The sequence below is a fragment of the Hyperolius riggenbachi genome, chromosome 5 (assembly GCF_040937935.1).
Source record: "Hyperolius riggenbachi isolate aHypRig1 chromosome 5, aHypRig1.pri, whole genome shotgun sequence".
NCBI lineage: Eukaryota > Metazoa > Chordata > Amphibia > Anura > Hyperoliidae > Hyperolius > Hyperolius riggenbachi.
In genome coordinates, this window is record NC_090650.1 from 371,189,339 (window position 1) to 371,202,732 (window position 13,394).

The 13,394-nt window shown below is 43.9% G+C and overlaps 1 protein-coding gene across 5 annotated transcripts in view; it reads right to left on the reverse strand.

The window, feature by feature from the left end:
* Nucleotides 1-296: 296 nt before the first annotated feature.
* Nucleotides 297-13,394, reverse strand: part of SNX16 (sorting nexin 16) — an 81,227-nt gene continuing 68,129 nt past the window's right edge. For 4 of the 5 annotated variants that reach the window (XM_068237566.1, XM_068237563.1, XM_068237567.1 and 1 more), the window contains exons 7-9: nucleotides 12,478-12,594; nucleotides 8,984-9,065; nucleotides 297-931 (exon numbers count right to left, since the gene is read on the reverse strand). In XM_068237566.1, coding sequence (XP_068093667.1) covers nucleotides 872-931; nucleotides 8,984-9,065; nucleotides 12,478-12,594 — 259 coding nt within the window. In that variant the 3' untranslated portion in view covers nucleotides 297-871. Of the gene's footprint in view, nucleotides 932-8,735; nucleotides 9,066-12,477; nucleotides 12,595-13,394 lie in introns of those variants that run through there. The other variant, XM_068237568.1, reaches the window with a different exon arrangement.

Sequence of the window (13,394 nt, forward strand, 5' to 3'; positions counted from 1 at the left end):
TAATTATTTGCATCTCATTGACCATTCCTGATTATTACCACCCAATATGGCAATGGAGTGAGGTGAGACTAAGGAAGCTTTGGTCTAGAGCAAGGTGTAGTTCACAAACAAAATATTGCACATTTAGCAATTTCTATGTTGACAAACGATCACCCACTGTTATTACCCAAAAATATCCAACAAGATGGACCAGTCACCATAACCAGAAGGTTCCTCAGAGGCAAGTATAGAGGGGAGTTTTGTGGGGGTTCTGTATTAAGTGGGAAGTGGTTAGTTTAAATAAATCCATAAGAAACTGCATATACTAGGTTTATTAAATGTTCTCATTGTAGGTGCCTGTGTGAAACTGCAATCATGCAAATGCTAATATAAAAAAATGTTAGAGACCTATGTAAAAGGGGAGGCTCTAAATCCCAAAAAGCCTTCTGGGTTCTCCCGATGTCCCCTCACTCCACTGCTGTCCCCTATTTAAATTTAGAGCCTCTGGAAATCCATATAAAGCTTCAGAACACTTGTGTTCCTGAGTATTTCCATTGACTAGCCCCATCAATAGTGCATGAGCCTGGACTCACACATACGTAGTACAGATCTACTAGTAGACAGAATTATCTGGGTACGGGAGTACTTCCAAAGGCTACGTCATAAACATATTCAACTTAACAGGGATGGGGGTTTGGCAGCAGTGGAGCCAGGGCATGGACAGAGAACCAGGAAGGCTGCAATGTTCTCCAACTCTGTCCTCAAGGCCCACCAACAGTGTATGTTTTATGGAAATCCACACAGGTAGGTAATCAACTCAATGCTCTACAGGATCCAGAACTTTTCCTCTCCACAGCGGAGTATAAAACTTTTCCTCTCTTCGGGGGTTGCTTCAGATGGCAGAGGAATAAGAGCAGACATCGTTACAGACTTGGTAGGTCAACTGCTGAACCTGGATTAGGAATCAGAACAAGGTACCATTTTCAACCTTCTATTTTGCTATATTGTGCATGAATTCATGAATATAAATTACAGATGATATACATAATTTAAAACATTTTTACTGTATGCTACAGAACAACGTGATCTTCAGTAACCAAGCAGCTGAATTAATGTGCGCTCTCTGCAACATATTTCTGTACACATTTTAATGAATCTACAGTATAAAAACTGCATTTCAAAACAATGCAAAAATTGCCCAAAAGAAAACAAAACAAGAAACACAAGACATAGCCAATGAACTTTACACAAGTATTGCTATAAATATACTAAAAAGGCACTCTTCCAAAAACAACAAATGTATTTTTCAACCATTCTCCATGTACACTGAACTGAAATTCAAAAGAATGGTCCTATAGTTCCCAAAAGACTCCAAGTGAGACTGTTGATTGTTTAATAGTAAAATTAACATTGGCAACACAACATAAGTGGAGTTTCAAGCAAACATAGTAATGCATCTTGCAGATAAGATACTTATTAGAGAGCTCTCTTGCCACATGACTGCTTTTGTTTTGTATGTGGTCTGTGAAGTCTGTAAGGGTACGTTCACACAACATGTGCTGCATAATGTGCGCGTAACAACACACCGCATGTGTTATTTCACAGCATGACCAATAGCTAGAGTATGCACACATTTACACACGTAAAAGCAATCTTAGTCTAGAGCATACATGTCAAACTCTGGCCCGCGGGCCAAATCTGTCCCTCAGAGCCATTCAATTTGGCCCTCAAGTGGTTTCCCCACTTTGCATTGTTTGGCCCACTCTAGACCACCAGAGAACCTATATTGGAGATGAAGCCCTAGAACACCAGGGAAGCACTAAACACTAGGGAACTGTATAGGGGTTGGAGGAGGGCCATTAGATACTTAGGAACTTTATAAGGGAGGAAGGTGGCCAGTAGACATGGAGGTTGGCCCGCGACTAGGTCCCAGTGTACGATTTCAGCCAACTTGGTATTTGAGTTTGACACCTGCTGCTCTTCAAGTTAAAAGTGAGCCCGAGGTGAATTAGAAAACAAAAAAAAATAAAAACAGATACTTGCTTAAGTAGCGGGAAGCCTCTAAATGTTCCAAAGGCTTCATAGGTCCTCCTCAACCTCACCGACTCTGCGCGAGGTCCTCTTTTAGTACGCACGACCCCTTCTTGCACAAGTGTGCTACGCACAGACCCTCTGAACATAGGCTAGAGCCTACAACGCACAGCTACTGCGTAAGTATGGCCACACCCACACACTAAGCCAAACCTGCCCGTTCACTAGCTGCGTTGTGCGTCTGCACCCGCAGTTCTGTGCGCCCACACTTGTGCAAGAAAGGGAGTACGTACTAAAAGAGTGTCCTAGGCACTGGTGTTGCAGTAGAGGAGGACACAGGAAGCCTCTTGAACTTTAAGATGCTTCCTGCTACTTACGTATTTGTTCGCCGCTAGTCTACTTTAGGAGAACCAGCAGGAAACCTCATAGGTAACAGTTCTCCTAGCATCCTCTACAGCTTGAAGCGTTGTGATTGAACAAATAGTGTGGGCGTAGTTTACTACAACCTATTGGAAACATCGATCGGGTACTGTCCACCGAATCACATTGGCTGAATTTACATATGAGGTTTCCTGCTAGGTCCCCTCAAGTAGACTAACGCCTCTGTTTTTAGTTTTGTATTCCATGGCAGCAGCCACAATTCAGACGTGACACAATGTGGTACTTAGCTGTTGTGTAACCGCAGCACATGTGAAATGCTGACAAGGGTGTGGTCCCAAACACTGCAGCCAGATGGTGCCTGTTGACCTTCACATCAAAGACTGAACTGGATTAAAAAAAGCCTTATGTATAGTTCTGATCTGCTTTAAATAAAACTCAAGCACAGATAATAAGTAGTTTATGACAAAATACATAAATCAGAGATTGATACAAAGTTCAAAAGTTACAGGCTGCTGAAACAGTATTCAAATTTCGACATCTTATGCAAAAGAAAAGCGAAGACCAACCCTTTTTTTCACCTTTTCTTAGCTTCAGCAACCTGTATCTCTGGATCTACTGAACATTCTGGTTCACAGCCTTCACTGTAGACCGCTATTTGCTTTTTATCATATGCCGAATTCCCCCAATGCATTTGCTGAACTGCAGTGATGTCCTTGACTCCTCCTATAAGCAATACACTTCAGGGCTATAACACATGTGAATTCATAGTTGTGGCATACCTTTCTACATATAGGCCCTCATCTGAATTTGCATTTCGCTCTGATTTGCAATTTCAATGACATCGACCTGTGGTTTTTATTTTTTGTGCGTCTTGCACTGCTCTGCTTTTTTTTCCCCATGTGCAATTTGCATTTAATGTGAAATCAATGGAAACGCAGAAAAATCGCAATTTGTTTTGTGAAAAACCACATAGGATTCTGACGTTAGATACACTGTCATGTAAATTAACTTCATTTGTATGCATTAAAGGACACTCAAGGCGAAAATAAACTAATGAAATAAACGATTGTATCTATCTTCCTTCTCCTAAAAATGACTTAAGATATTCCGCAGTTTTATTTTATGTTTAAATCTACTTTTTAGGTTTTAACTGTTTAATTGTTTTTGCTCAATGACACATTCATTGAAGTACGCCAGAGCTAAAATCTATGAACTATTGACCATTTTTACAGCTTTCCTGCTCTCAGAAGCCATTTTCTGCTAGGAAAGTGTTTTATGGTTGGAATTTCTTATCAGTGAGGGCAAAACTGTAGTCACTTCCGGTCTGAGTCAGGACTAAGTCAGCCACTTATATATCTGATATTTAACTCTTTCAGGCAGAGAAAGAAAAAAAGAAACACAGCATAGTTATTTGTGTGCTAGCAACTGTACATAACCATGTCTATCTTATGTCACATGTCACCTCGGGTATCCTTTAAAAAAAATACTATTCTAGCATAGAATAGTCCTGGAAAAGGGTCAGAAACATTTTTAACTGCTGTCTGTGTCCAAAGTAGATAGACTTCCTGCCTCTGGGACCTCCACGAAGCTTTGTGTTTTTGAAGTATAAAAACGAGCGCTTCCAAAATTTTTATTTGGTACAGTCTCGGTCAAGGCTCATACACACACCCAACAAAGCGCAGGACCAACCCGACGACATGACCAACCGCACGACAACCCGTTGATAAGACCTTTATTTCCAGACTGACTAACTTTATTGCCCAAACTAACGAAACGACCACAGCTTACATACTGTGCACGCAAGTGGGACAGAGTGCATGACACAGCTGCATTCAAAACAAGTACAAGTCATTCAAATGGCTTGTACACACGTGGCCAACTGCACGATATCACAAACAGTTGTATGAGTTGAAACGCCAGTTAGATCAGGAAACCGCCTGTTATCAGACTCTTGTCTAGTCGTTTGCCATGCGTACACATGCCTGATTAACGTCAAACAGACCAAGTTTGGACAATAGTTGGGCAGAATAGTTGCATGTGTGTACAAGCCTTCACACTTGAAAAGTTTTTCCGACTTAAAGTAAAGGACACTCTCACAGATGGGCACATCGGACAGGAATAAGAATCAAAAGAAATTCTCTCCTTATTACCCTATACAATACTAAAAAACAAAAAAGGGTTGGAATTAGGCATACATGTAGTCCCCGGTTAACGAATAAGATAGGGACTGTAGGTTCGTTCTTAAGTCTGAACATTGTGTCATCTCTGTCCCCTGTACCTCTTCTGTGCCTCCAGTGTCTCCCTCTGTGTCACCTCTGCCCTTGCTTATACAAGTTTAAAAGCCATTTTTCTTTCAATTTTTTTTAAAATCGATTTTCTCAAACACTGCAAGTCCAATTTGAAAACATTTTTTTTCTCATTCCCATGGAAACACAGAAGCCATGCCATTCGTATCGGCGGGTTGTTTGTAAGTCGGGCGTTCGTAAGTCGGGGACTACCTGTATTTGCTCTAAATCATTATTGGTTAAACTCGTTTGATACAGTGCCCACATTTGTCTTCTTGAAATGGGAAAATGCGGATCTTCCGTTGTCGTGGAAACACAATTTACAATAACTCACACCAGAATCTTCTCGTCCACATGAGAGAGAGAGATGGTTACAAATGATGTTACCAAGGTATAGGCTTCTATTCAAAAATAACAGTTTAACAGAACAAAAAGAAAAATGCATAGAATATATATATACACAAGCATCTATTTGCTCTCAATGTATAAATACTTTGGAATTTGGTACTTCTAGATTTTACACAGCTTCATATAACTCTGTTAAATCAGTACATATATATATTTATTTTAAAAACGTATAGAGATCAAGAATCTGCTCAAAGTTAACAAAAGAAAGCAGCCCAGCATATTGGAGAGTCACTTCGGCGACACTAAATAAAGGCCACAGCCAGTCACAGCTCTAAACACACAACCTGATAATGGAAGTGGAATGCACAAAGATTTCTGGTTTTTGTTATGCAAGGTCATTGGAGCAGAATAGTCGAAAATAAAGCGGACCTGAACTCAGAACTTCCTCTCTGCTCTATAAACTACGCAACAGCGTTATAGCGTCTAAAGGAAAACATTTCTTTGTCACAGCTGATACACATCCTGCAATAAATTTGCAGCGTGTCGACTTCCTGCTTTCATAGAAGCAGACATATTGCTAACATCCTCAAATGAGCCTCTCTGCTGTGGCAGCCAGCTGACATCGCTGAGGGATAAAATTACAACTTGTGATTAGTTACAGACGAGGAGGAATTAGACAGGCTAAACTCTGTAAATACATACAGCGTGCAGTTAATTTCTCTATGTTTTCCCTTCTGTCTTGTGCAAGAGTTCAGGTCCACTTTAACAGCAGGGTCATGGACTAGAAAGTGGGAGGGGTTTCAGAGCTTTCTGAGATCACAGCCTGCCACCGTGCAGAAAATGGACTTCTATGCCAGTACCTTATTAGTGGCTGATATGATACCAATTCGCAAAAGCAAGGCCTGCTGCCGAGTACTACACAGGACTACAACAACATTTGTGCCTGGAGTTCAGCTTTGATGCCTTACCTATTAGGATACCAATTTGTAGCTATAATCCATGAATATCGATAAATGCATGTCTGTAATGGTGGTAATCCAGTAACAAGTAGCGTACATGGAGAAAAATGGGTACTGGGGAAATTTGTCGCTAGTAGAATATTGGTAAAATGACTGATATTCTACTATTGGGCATTGGTAACTCCTATAGTAAAATTGTACTAAACCTAACCCTATTCTCACACCAACCCTCCCTCTACTGATGCCTAGCCGACCAACCTACTGATCCCTAACTGCCTCCCCCACGATACCTAACCCTAACTATGATCCTTCACAATGCCTAACCCTAATCGACCACTCCTGCTGATGTCTAGCCCTAACCAACCCCCCTCACCCCGGATGCCTCACCGACCCTACCCATGTCCAACCCCAAAAGCCTACCACTGCAGCAAATCCACAGATTCCTAACTCTAACCAATCCCAACCCTAACCGATCCCTTCGATTCTCAACCCTAACCGACCCCCCACTGATGCCTAACTCTAACTGATCCCAACCCTAACAGACATCCCCCCCCCCCCCCCCCGATTCCTAACCAACGCCTCCCCCTGATTCCTAACCAAACCCCCCACCCCTGATGCCTAAACCTAACCAACCCCCCCCCCCCACCCCTGATGCCTAACCGACCCCATTCATTCTGCCTAACCCTAACAGCCCACACCACCCTCCATCAAATCCACCAATATCTATTCTACCTTCACTGCAATACACGTCACAGAAGTTTGGCCATCTGATAGGCACCCATGTAATCTGTGGATACAAGTAGTGGACTCATCTCATCATAGCGCCTATGGGACGTCTAAACTTGCACAGTGCCTCTGGTGCCCAAACTTCCCATTTCCAACTAGTAACCTCCATCTGAAATGCTTAGATGTGTGGCCATTGTCTCACCACCCATCATCTCCTTCTATATGGATTCCTCATACTGCAGAAGCACGACACAACAGTCCTTCCAGCAGCTCTATGGCAATATTAATAAAGGCAGGTAAGACCAACATGGTTACTACTGTGACTTGTACATTCTGGGCTGCATTCTTTTCTTGACATTAGCTCTGCTTGAAAGCTGAACTCCAAACAAATCAGCTAGTTACACCAGTAAATTGTGGTATATATATGAATGTGATATCTTCTACCTGCCATGACATTTGTCTTTCTCTGCAGCCTACACACAAATCCCCATCCCACCCCCCCCCCCCGCCCAGCTGGCCATACACCTATAGATAGCCACCAGAAGCGACCATCACCTACATCCCTGCCAGATCAAACCTCTATTACTGCACCACACTATTTCAGCAAGAAATCCGATAAAATCGCTCTGCAGCTTTGTACTGTTCGATGCAGTACAACACAACCGGCATTCAATCTGCCGCCGATAGCAATCTTCCCTCTGGAGCAATCGATCAAATCATCATTTGAGCTGGTCGTAGCATTGATTTCTAGCAGATTCGATTAGTGTGATCGAATTGGATATCAGAGGGAAAAATCTATAAGTGTATGGTCACCTCAGGTTCTCAGTACAGGAGTTAGATGGCAGCAACTATGCTGCTGCTCCTTTTTTACCCCAGTATGATAGCAGCTGTGCAGGTGGATACAGGAGGAGCATTTCATTACCAATTCATGTAAATGTATACTTGGCTTTTTTGCCTGGAGTTCAGCTTCACAGAGGATCTGTCATCAATGGAGACAACACTACAGGACGTGATTTCCGTCACACAGTAGTCGTGCCATCACACCTGTCTGATCCTGAGGCCAGGAGACCGCCGCCTGATCCTGAGGCCAGGAGACCGCCGCCTGATCCTGAGGCCAGGAGACCGCCGCCTGATCCTGAGGCCAGGAGACCACCGCCTGATCCTGAGGCCAGGAGACCGCCGCCTGATCCTGAGGCCAGGAGACCGCCGCCTGATCCTGAGGCCAGGAGACCGCCGCCTGATCCTGAGGCCAGGAGACCGCCGCCTGATCCTGAGGCCAGGAGACCGCCGCCTGATCCTGAGGCCAGGAGACCACCGCCTGATCCTGAGGCCAGGAGACCACCGCCTGATCCTGAGGCCAGGAGACCACCGCCTGATCCTGAGGCCAGGAGACCACATGATTGCTTGTTATAAGGTGGGAGAAACACTTCCAGTCAATCAACTCTACAGCTCTCAGTAAGAGAGGAGCAGATGGCTGAAGATCAGATCATATTCAACAAACAGATGCAGAAAACCAGTTATTCTCAATCATAATTTAAAGCAAACATATTAGCTACATTTACAACAGGTCCTCTTTAACACAACTAAGGGGCAGCTGTCTGTATTGTGTTTTATATAGATGTGCGTACTCAGGCGGTAATATACACATAGGGTTGGTGCCTTCACGGAGGCTTACAATTAATCTCACAGGGAGTTGTTGATGTCAGGTGTGCTGACTGCAGCTACACGAGTGACACCAGTCTAATAATAGAATGACCTGCGGCAATATGTTGTTGCTCAGTTTCTAGAAATTCTCCATTCTGAGCCACAACTGATTAAAATAATGCAACTGGCAACATCCACAGCAGGAAACTCGATTGGCCGCGCAGGAAAATAAAGAGAAGCAGTCTTGGCAAAGCAGAACAGGCCCGTGTGGCACACATGAACTAACGTGGACGACTAGAAAAGTGCACGAAATAAGGCCATTGTCACAGACACCACTAGACAGACATTCACCAATCATCATCAATGAGCAAGAGTCAATAGATGGGTCTCTGCTTAGGGTGCACGTTCTTTTAGGTTCTCAGACTGTACAGCAAACATCACTGGACAGGTCAAGTAGCAGCGAAGTCCCCAGACGCTGTTCTTAGTGTTATCTGTGCCTGTAAACATCCTGCATTAGCTGGTTATGGGCTCTGCTAGCTGAATGGATGGCAACAGAATACATGAAAGATGGGCAGCATTTTGTTCAGTGTTACTGCAGGCACATTAAATGTCTTCATCTGGATCTGCTACCTCGGCTACTTCAATCTCTGGCAGAGGCTCTTCTCCATGTAGTGCTTCACTCCAACAGTTCTCATGGCTGCCTTTATAAGAGCTGCGGAATACATACAACAAAGAACTAAATGTGTATATGAGACTAAATTGGCATTAAAACACACGCCTCAAGATTTGCAATGCACAGAATTTAGTGCATATCACGTGCCACGGTCTTATTACCTGGCTTGCAGTTTGGTCATTCTGAAATTGCGGTCTGTGAGGCATTTATTGTATTTATAAAGCGCCAATATATTACGCAGCGCTGGACATTAGTTATGGTTACAGGCAATATTTAGGGGTGACATACAGTCAGCAATATGACAATACAGGAATACAAGAAAAACCAGATCACGCAGCAAAGTATGAGTACCAGGTAATGCTTAGTCAGTCACTGGATGGAGCAAGGAGATTAAGTAGAGTTCACTCAGATCCATAGGATGGGTGTACGGTAATGGAGGTGTGTGAACAAGTAGGATACACAACGAGGAGAACCCTGCAGAAGACTTACAATCTAGAGAGAGGTAGGGACACGAAAGGTAGGGGACCAGAGTTCAGCTGCGGGTTTAGAGCACCAATGAGTGGGGTAGGCCAGAGTAAAAAAGGTGCATTCTGAGGGCCTTCTTGAAAAGGTTGAAGGAGGGAGCAACCATAATGGGAGGAGGTAGGGAGTTCCATAGTGTTGGAGCAGCTCTTGAGAAGTTCTGGAGTTGCGCGTGGGACTGGGTGATGCTGTAGGTAGTCAGGCAAAGTTCATTGGAGGAGTGGAGTGAGAGGCTAGGTGTGTACTTCTGAGTAAGATCAGAAAATGTAGGTTGGACAGGTTTTGTGTACAGATTTGTAGGTCAGACACAGTATCTTGAATCGGATTCTGGACTGGATAGGAAGCCAGTGGAGGGATTCAAGGAGGGGATCCACCGTGGTGGAGCGATGGGAGGAGTGGATAATTCTGGCTGCCGCATTCATGATGGACTGCAGTGGGGCAAGTCGGGTCATAGGGAGACCAGCCAGGCGGGCATTGCAGTAGTCAAGGCGGGAAATTATGAGGGCATGGATGAGGAGTTTGGTGGTAACAGAGGGTCAGGGTGGATCTTGCAGATCTTACGGAGGTGGAAGTTGCAGGACTTTGTGAGGTTTTGGATGTTGTTGGTGAAGGAGAGTGCGGAGTCCAGGGTGACACCCAGACAGCGGGCTTGAGAGGTAGGGCGAATGGTAGTGTAGTAACAGTGACATGCACATCTGGGAGATTCAGGGATGGCTGGGGTGTCCACTGGTCAAAAGCTACTGAAAGGTCAAGGAGGAGAAGAATGGAGTATTTGCCTTTAGCTAAGGCGAGGTCATTGACCACTTTGGTGAGAGCTGTTTCGGTTGAAGTCCAGATTGCAATGGGTTCAGTAGGGAGTTGGCATTGAGGTACTGGGTCAGGCGTTTGTGAACCAGACGCTCAAGGAGTTTTGAGGCAAAGGGGAGGAGGGAGATAGGGCGGCAGTTGGAGGGTAGTGAGGGGTCGAGGGAGGGTTTCTTGAGCAGGGGTAGTACCAGTGGGGAGGGTGCCATCATCGCTAGCAAGCAGTAGTCCAGCAAGAGCTAGGAAACCACACCAGCCAGTCGTTCATTGTGAACACAAAGTTGACCAGCTGACCCTGCTGCTCTCTTCCCTGAGCTGTTTTACAGTACAGGCTAACCCTTTGTGGCCAGCCCTACAGATCAGAATATTATCAGTGTCCATATAGTTCCTCCTTGCTCAGTGTTTACTAAAGCATTTACTCTTCCAATTCCCTCTCCAGTTTATTAAAAAAAATAAATAAATAGAAGAGCAGTAAGATGGTTTTCTATTAACGCCATTCAGAAGGTTGTAGAAGGGAAGAAACTAGGCAGTAAAAAAAAAAAAAAAAAAAAAAAAAAAAAAAAAAAAACCCGAAAAAGGACACAACTAAGAAAAATAAGAACATATTTCCTTATAAATATATAGTAATGTAAATTGGATGCTGCCGCTGCTGCACGGTTCTTTGAAGGAAATACCACGTGGGATAAAAATCTTAGTGAATGGTCATGCAGTTTTTCTGTAAATTACTGAACTATTACCATATGTTTGAAAATCTTATTGAATATTCAAAATATTTTTTTTTACCAAACAGGTATCAGGGCTCAAACTCACTAAAAGCTTTTTCTAAACGCTAGTTATTTCAAAAAGCTTTTGCTAATGCATTACTATGGGGGATTTTTTATAAAATCACATTGCTCTAGTGTGATCACACCCATATAGCAATACAGCTTTTCAAATCACAAAGAACTCAGAAAAGTGCTCCTAGTGGGTTCCAGGCCTTAGTGACTTGAAACCAATGAGTACAACAACAGAAAGCTTGTAGTCTTAGCAGAAGTGCTTAAAGTAAACTGGAGATGAATGAAAGCAAGAGTTTTATATATACCTGGGACCTCCTCCAGCCCCCTTCAGCCTGATGTATCTGGCCTCTGTTTTCACTCTCCGCTATGACTCCCAGTAACTTCAGGAGCTGGGGCTTACTGCGCATATGTGGCTCGGCCAGGCGCCCCGCTGCCTGCGCAGTGACGCAGAACAGAGGAGAGCGCGCGTCCGCACTGCACCAACTGCCCAAAGCTACTAAAACTGTAGCGGAGGATCCAGGAAGCGGAGGAGGGTGGCGTGGTAGCACTGAGGCTGCATAAAAACTTTTGCTTTCATTAATCACAGGTATACCTTAAAGCAGTGTTCCCCAACCCTGTCCTCAAGGCCCACCAACAGTACATGTTTTTTGGAAATCCGCAGAGGTAGTTAATCAGCTCTGCTGAGACACTAATTACCCCACCTGTGCATGTTTGTGGTTTTCTGCAAAACATGCACTTTTGGTGGGCCTTGAGGACAGGGTTGGGGAACGCTGCCTTAAAGGACCACTCCGGTGAAAAAAGTAAGCAGTTAAAATCTGACAGAAACTGTTTTGAACTAGTCCATCTTCTCATGTGAGATTCTCAGGATTTTCTGTTTTCAAAATCATTTTCTGAACGGCAGTCTAACTGACAAAATAAGTAAGATACCAGTCAGCCTCCTTACTGACTTGCACACTATTTTATCAGTTACACTTAGCAACTGCTGTTCAGGAAATGCTTTTGAAAACAAAGAAAACCCTGAGAATCCCCCATGAGGAGATGGACTTGTCCAGAACCTTTCCTTTATGTTATATTTATTTTAACTGCTTACTTTTTTTTTTTTTTTTTTCTTTTTTGCTGAAGTGATCCTTTAAAACTTATATATGCAATCAGACTGGGCTGTATGCAATCAATGGTGTTAAGCAGTATTACAGTTATCCACACAAGGAGTAGAGCAGAACGCAATACACTATATGCAATGCATTTTATGCTCAACTCACTATGCGCAAGACTTTATGCACGTAATTCTGCTTAATGCAGTTCAGTACATACGCCCCAATGCCACCTTGTGATAGTTAGTTACATCTTACCCGTCGTCTGTAGCAGCGGCCTGATCGGCTTCTATGGCAGAGGACTCCACCTCCCCGCTGCACTCACTCTCTTCTCTGGAGGGTCGGCGGGCCTGGCTGAGTCCTGCACTTCCTTCCCTACAAACATTTCCATTCATTGATTACAATTCCAGCATCATCATCAAAATCAGCATTACAGTTTTGCCACAACAATTCAGGTTTTTCATTATTTAAAATACTGTAACTTAGCAGCATTATTCCGTTATTGTCATGCTACCCACTAATACGAAGTCTGGAGCCAGAATAATTCATCGACCGTTGTGCAATGCAAAAATATGCTTGGCGGGTACAAGAATGACTACTTCTATTTAAAGTAAAGCTGTAAGGGAAAAAAAGTGCCTCTGTGGGGTACTTGCCTCAGGAGGGGGAAGCCACTGGGTCCTGAGGCTTCCCCCGTCCTCTTCAGCCTCCAGTGCTAACAGCCCATGAAAATCACACACAGGCGCAGGAGGGGCTTCAGCGCACAGCAATATTTACCTATCCACGCTCCTGCGCAGTACAAGCTTCTCCTCTGTCATGGATGGAAATAGCCAAACCCATTTGTGTGCACTCCTGCGCAGTAGAGTGGCTATTTCCACCGGAACCTGAGGGAAGCTTGTACTGCGCGTGTTCAGGAGCACAGATAGGTAAATAGGCACACTGTTAGCCACACACAATAGCCACGCTGCCAGTGCTGGATACCTGAGGCTGAAGAGGATGGGGAAAGCCTCATTAGGATGCGGAGGCTTCCCTCTCCCGAGGCAAGTACCCCCAGGAGCAATTTTTTCCCTTACAGGATTGCTTTAATAAAAAGCGTCAAAAGCACCTTACAGTACTTCAAATAAGATTTGTAATATAAAACTTTTTAAACTCCCTGGCATTCAATCTTTGAATCTGAA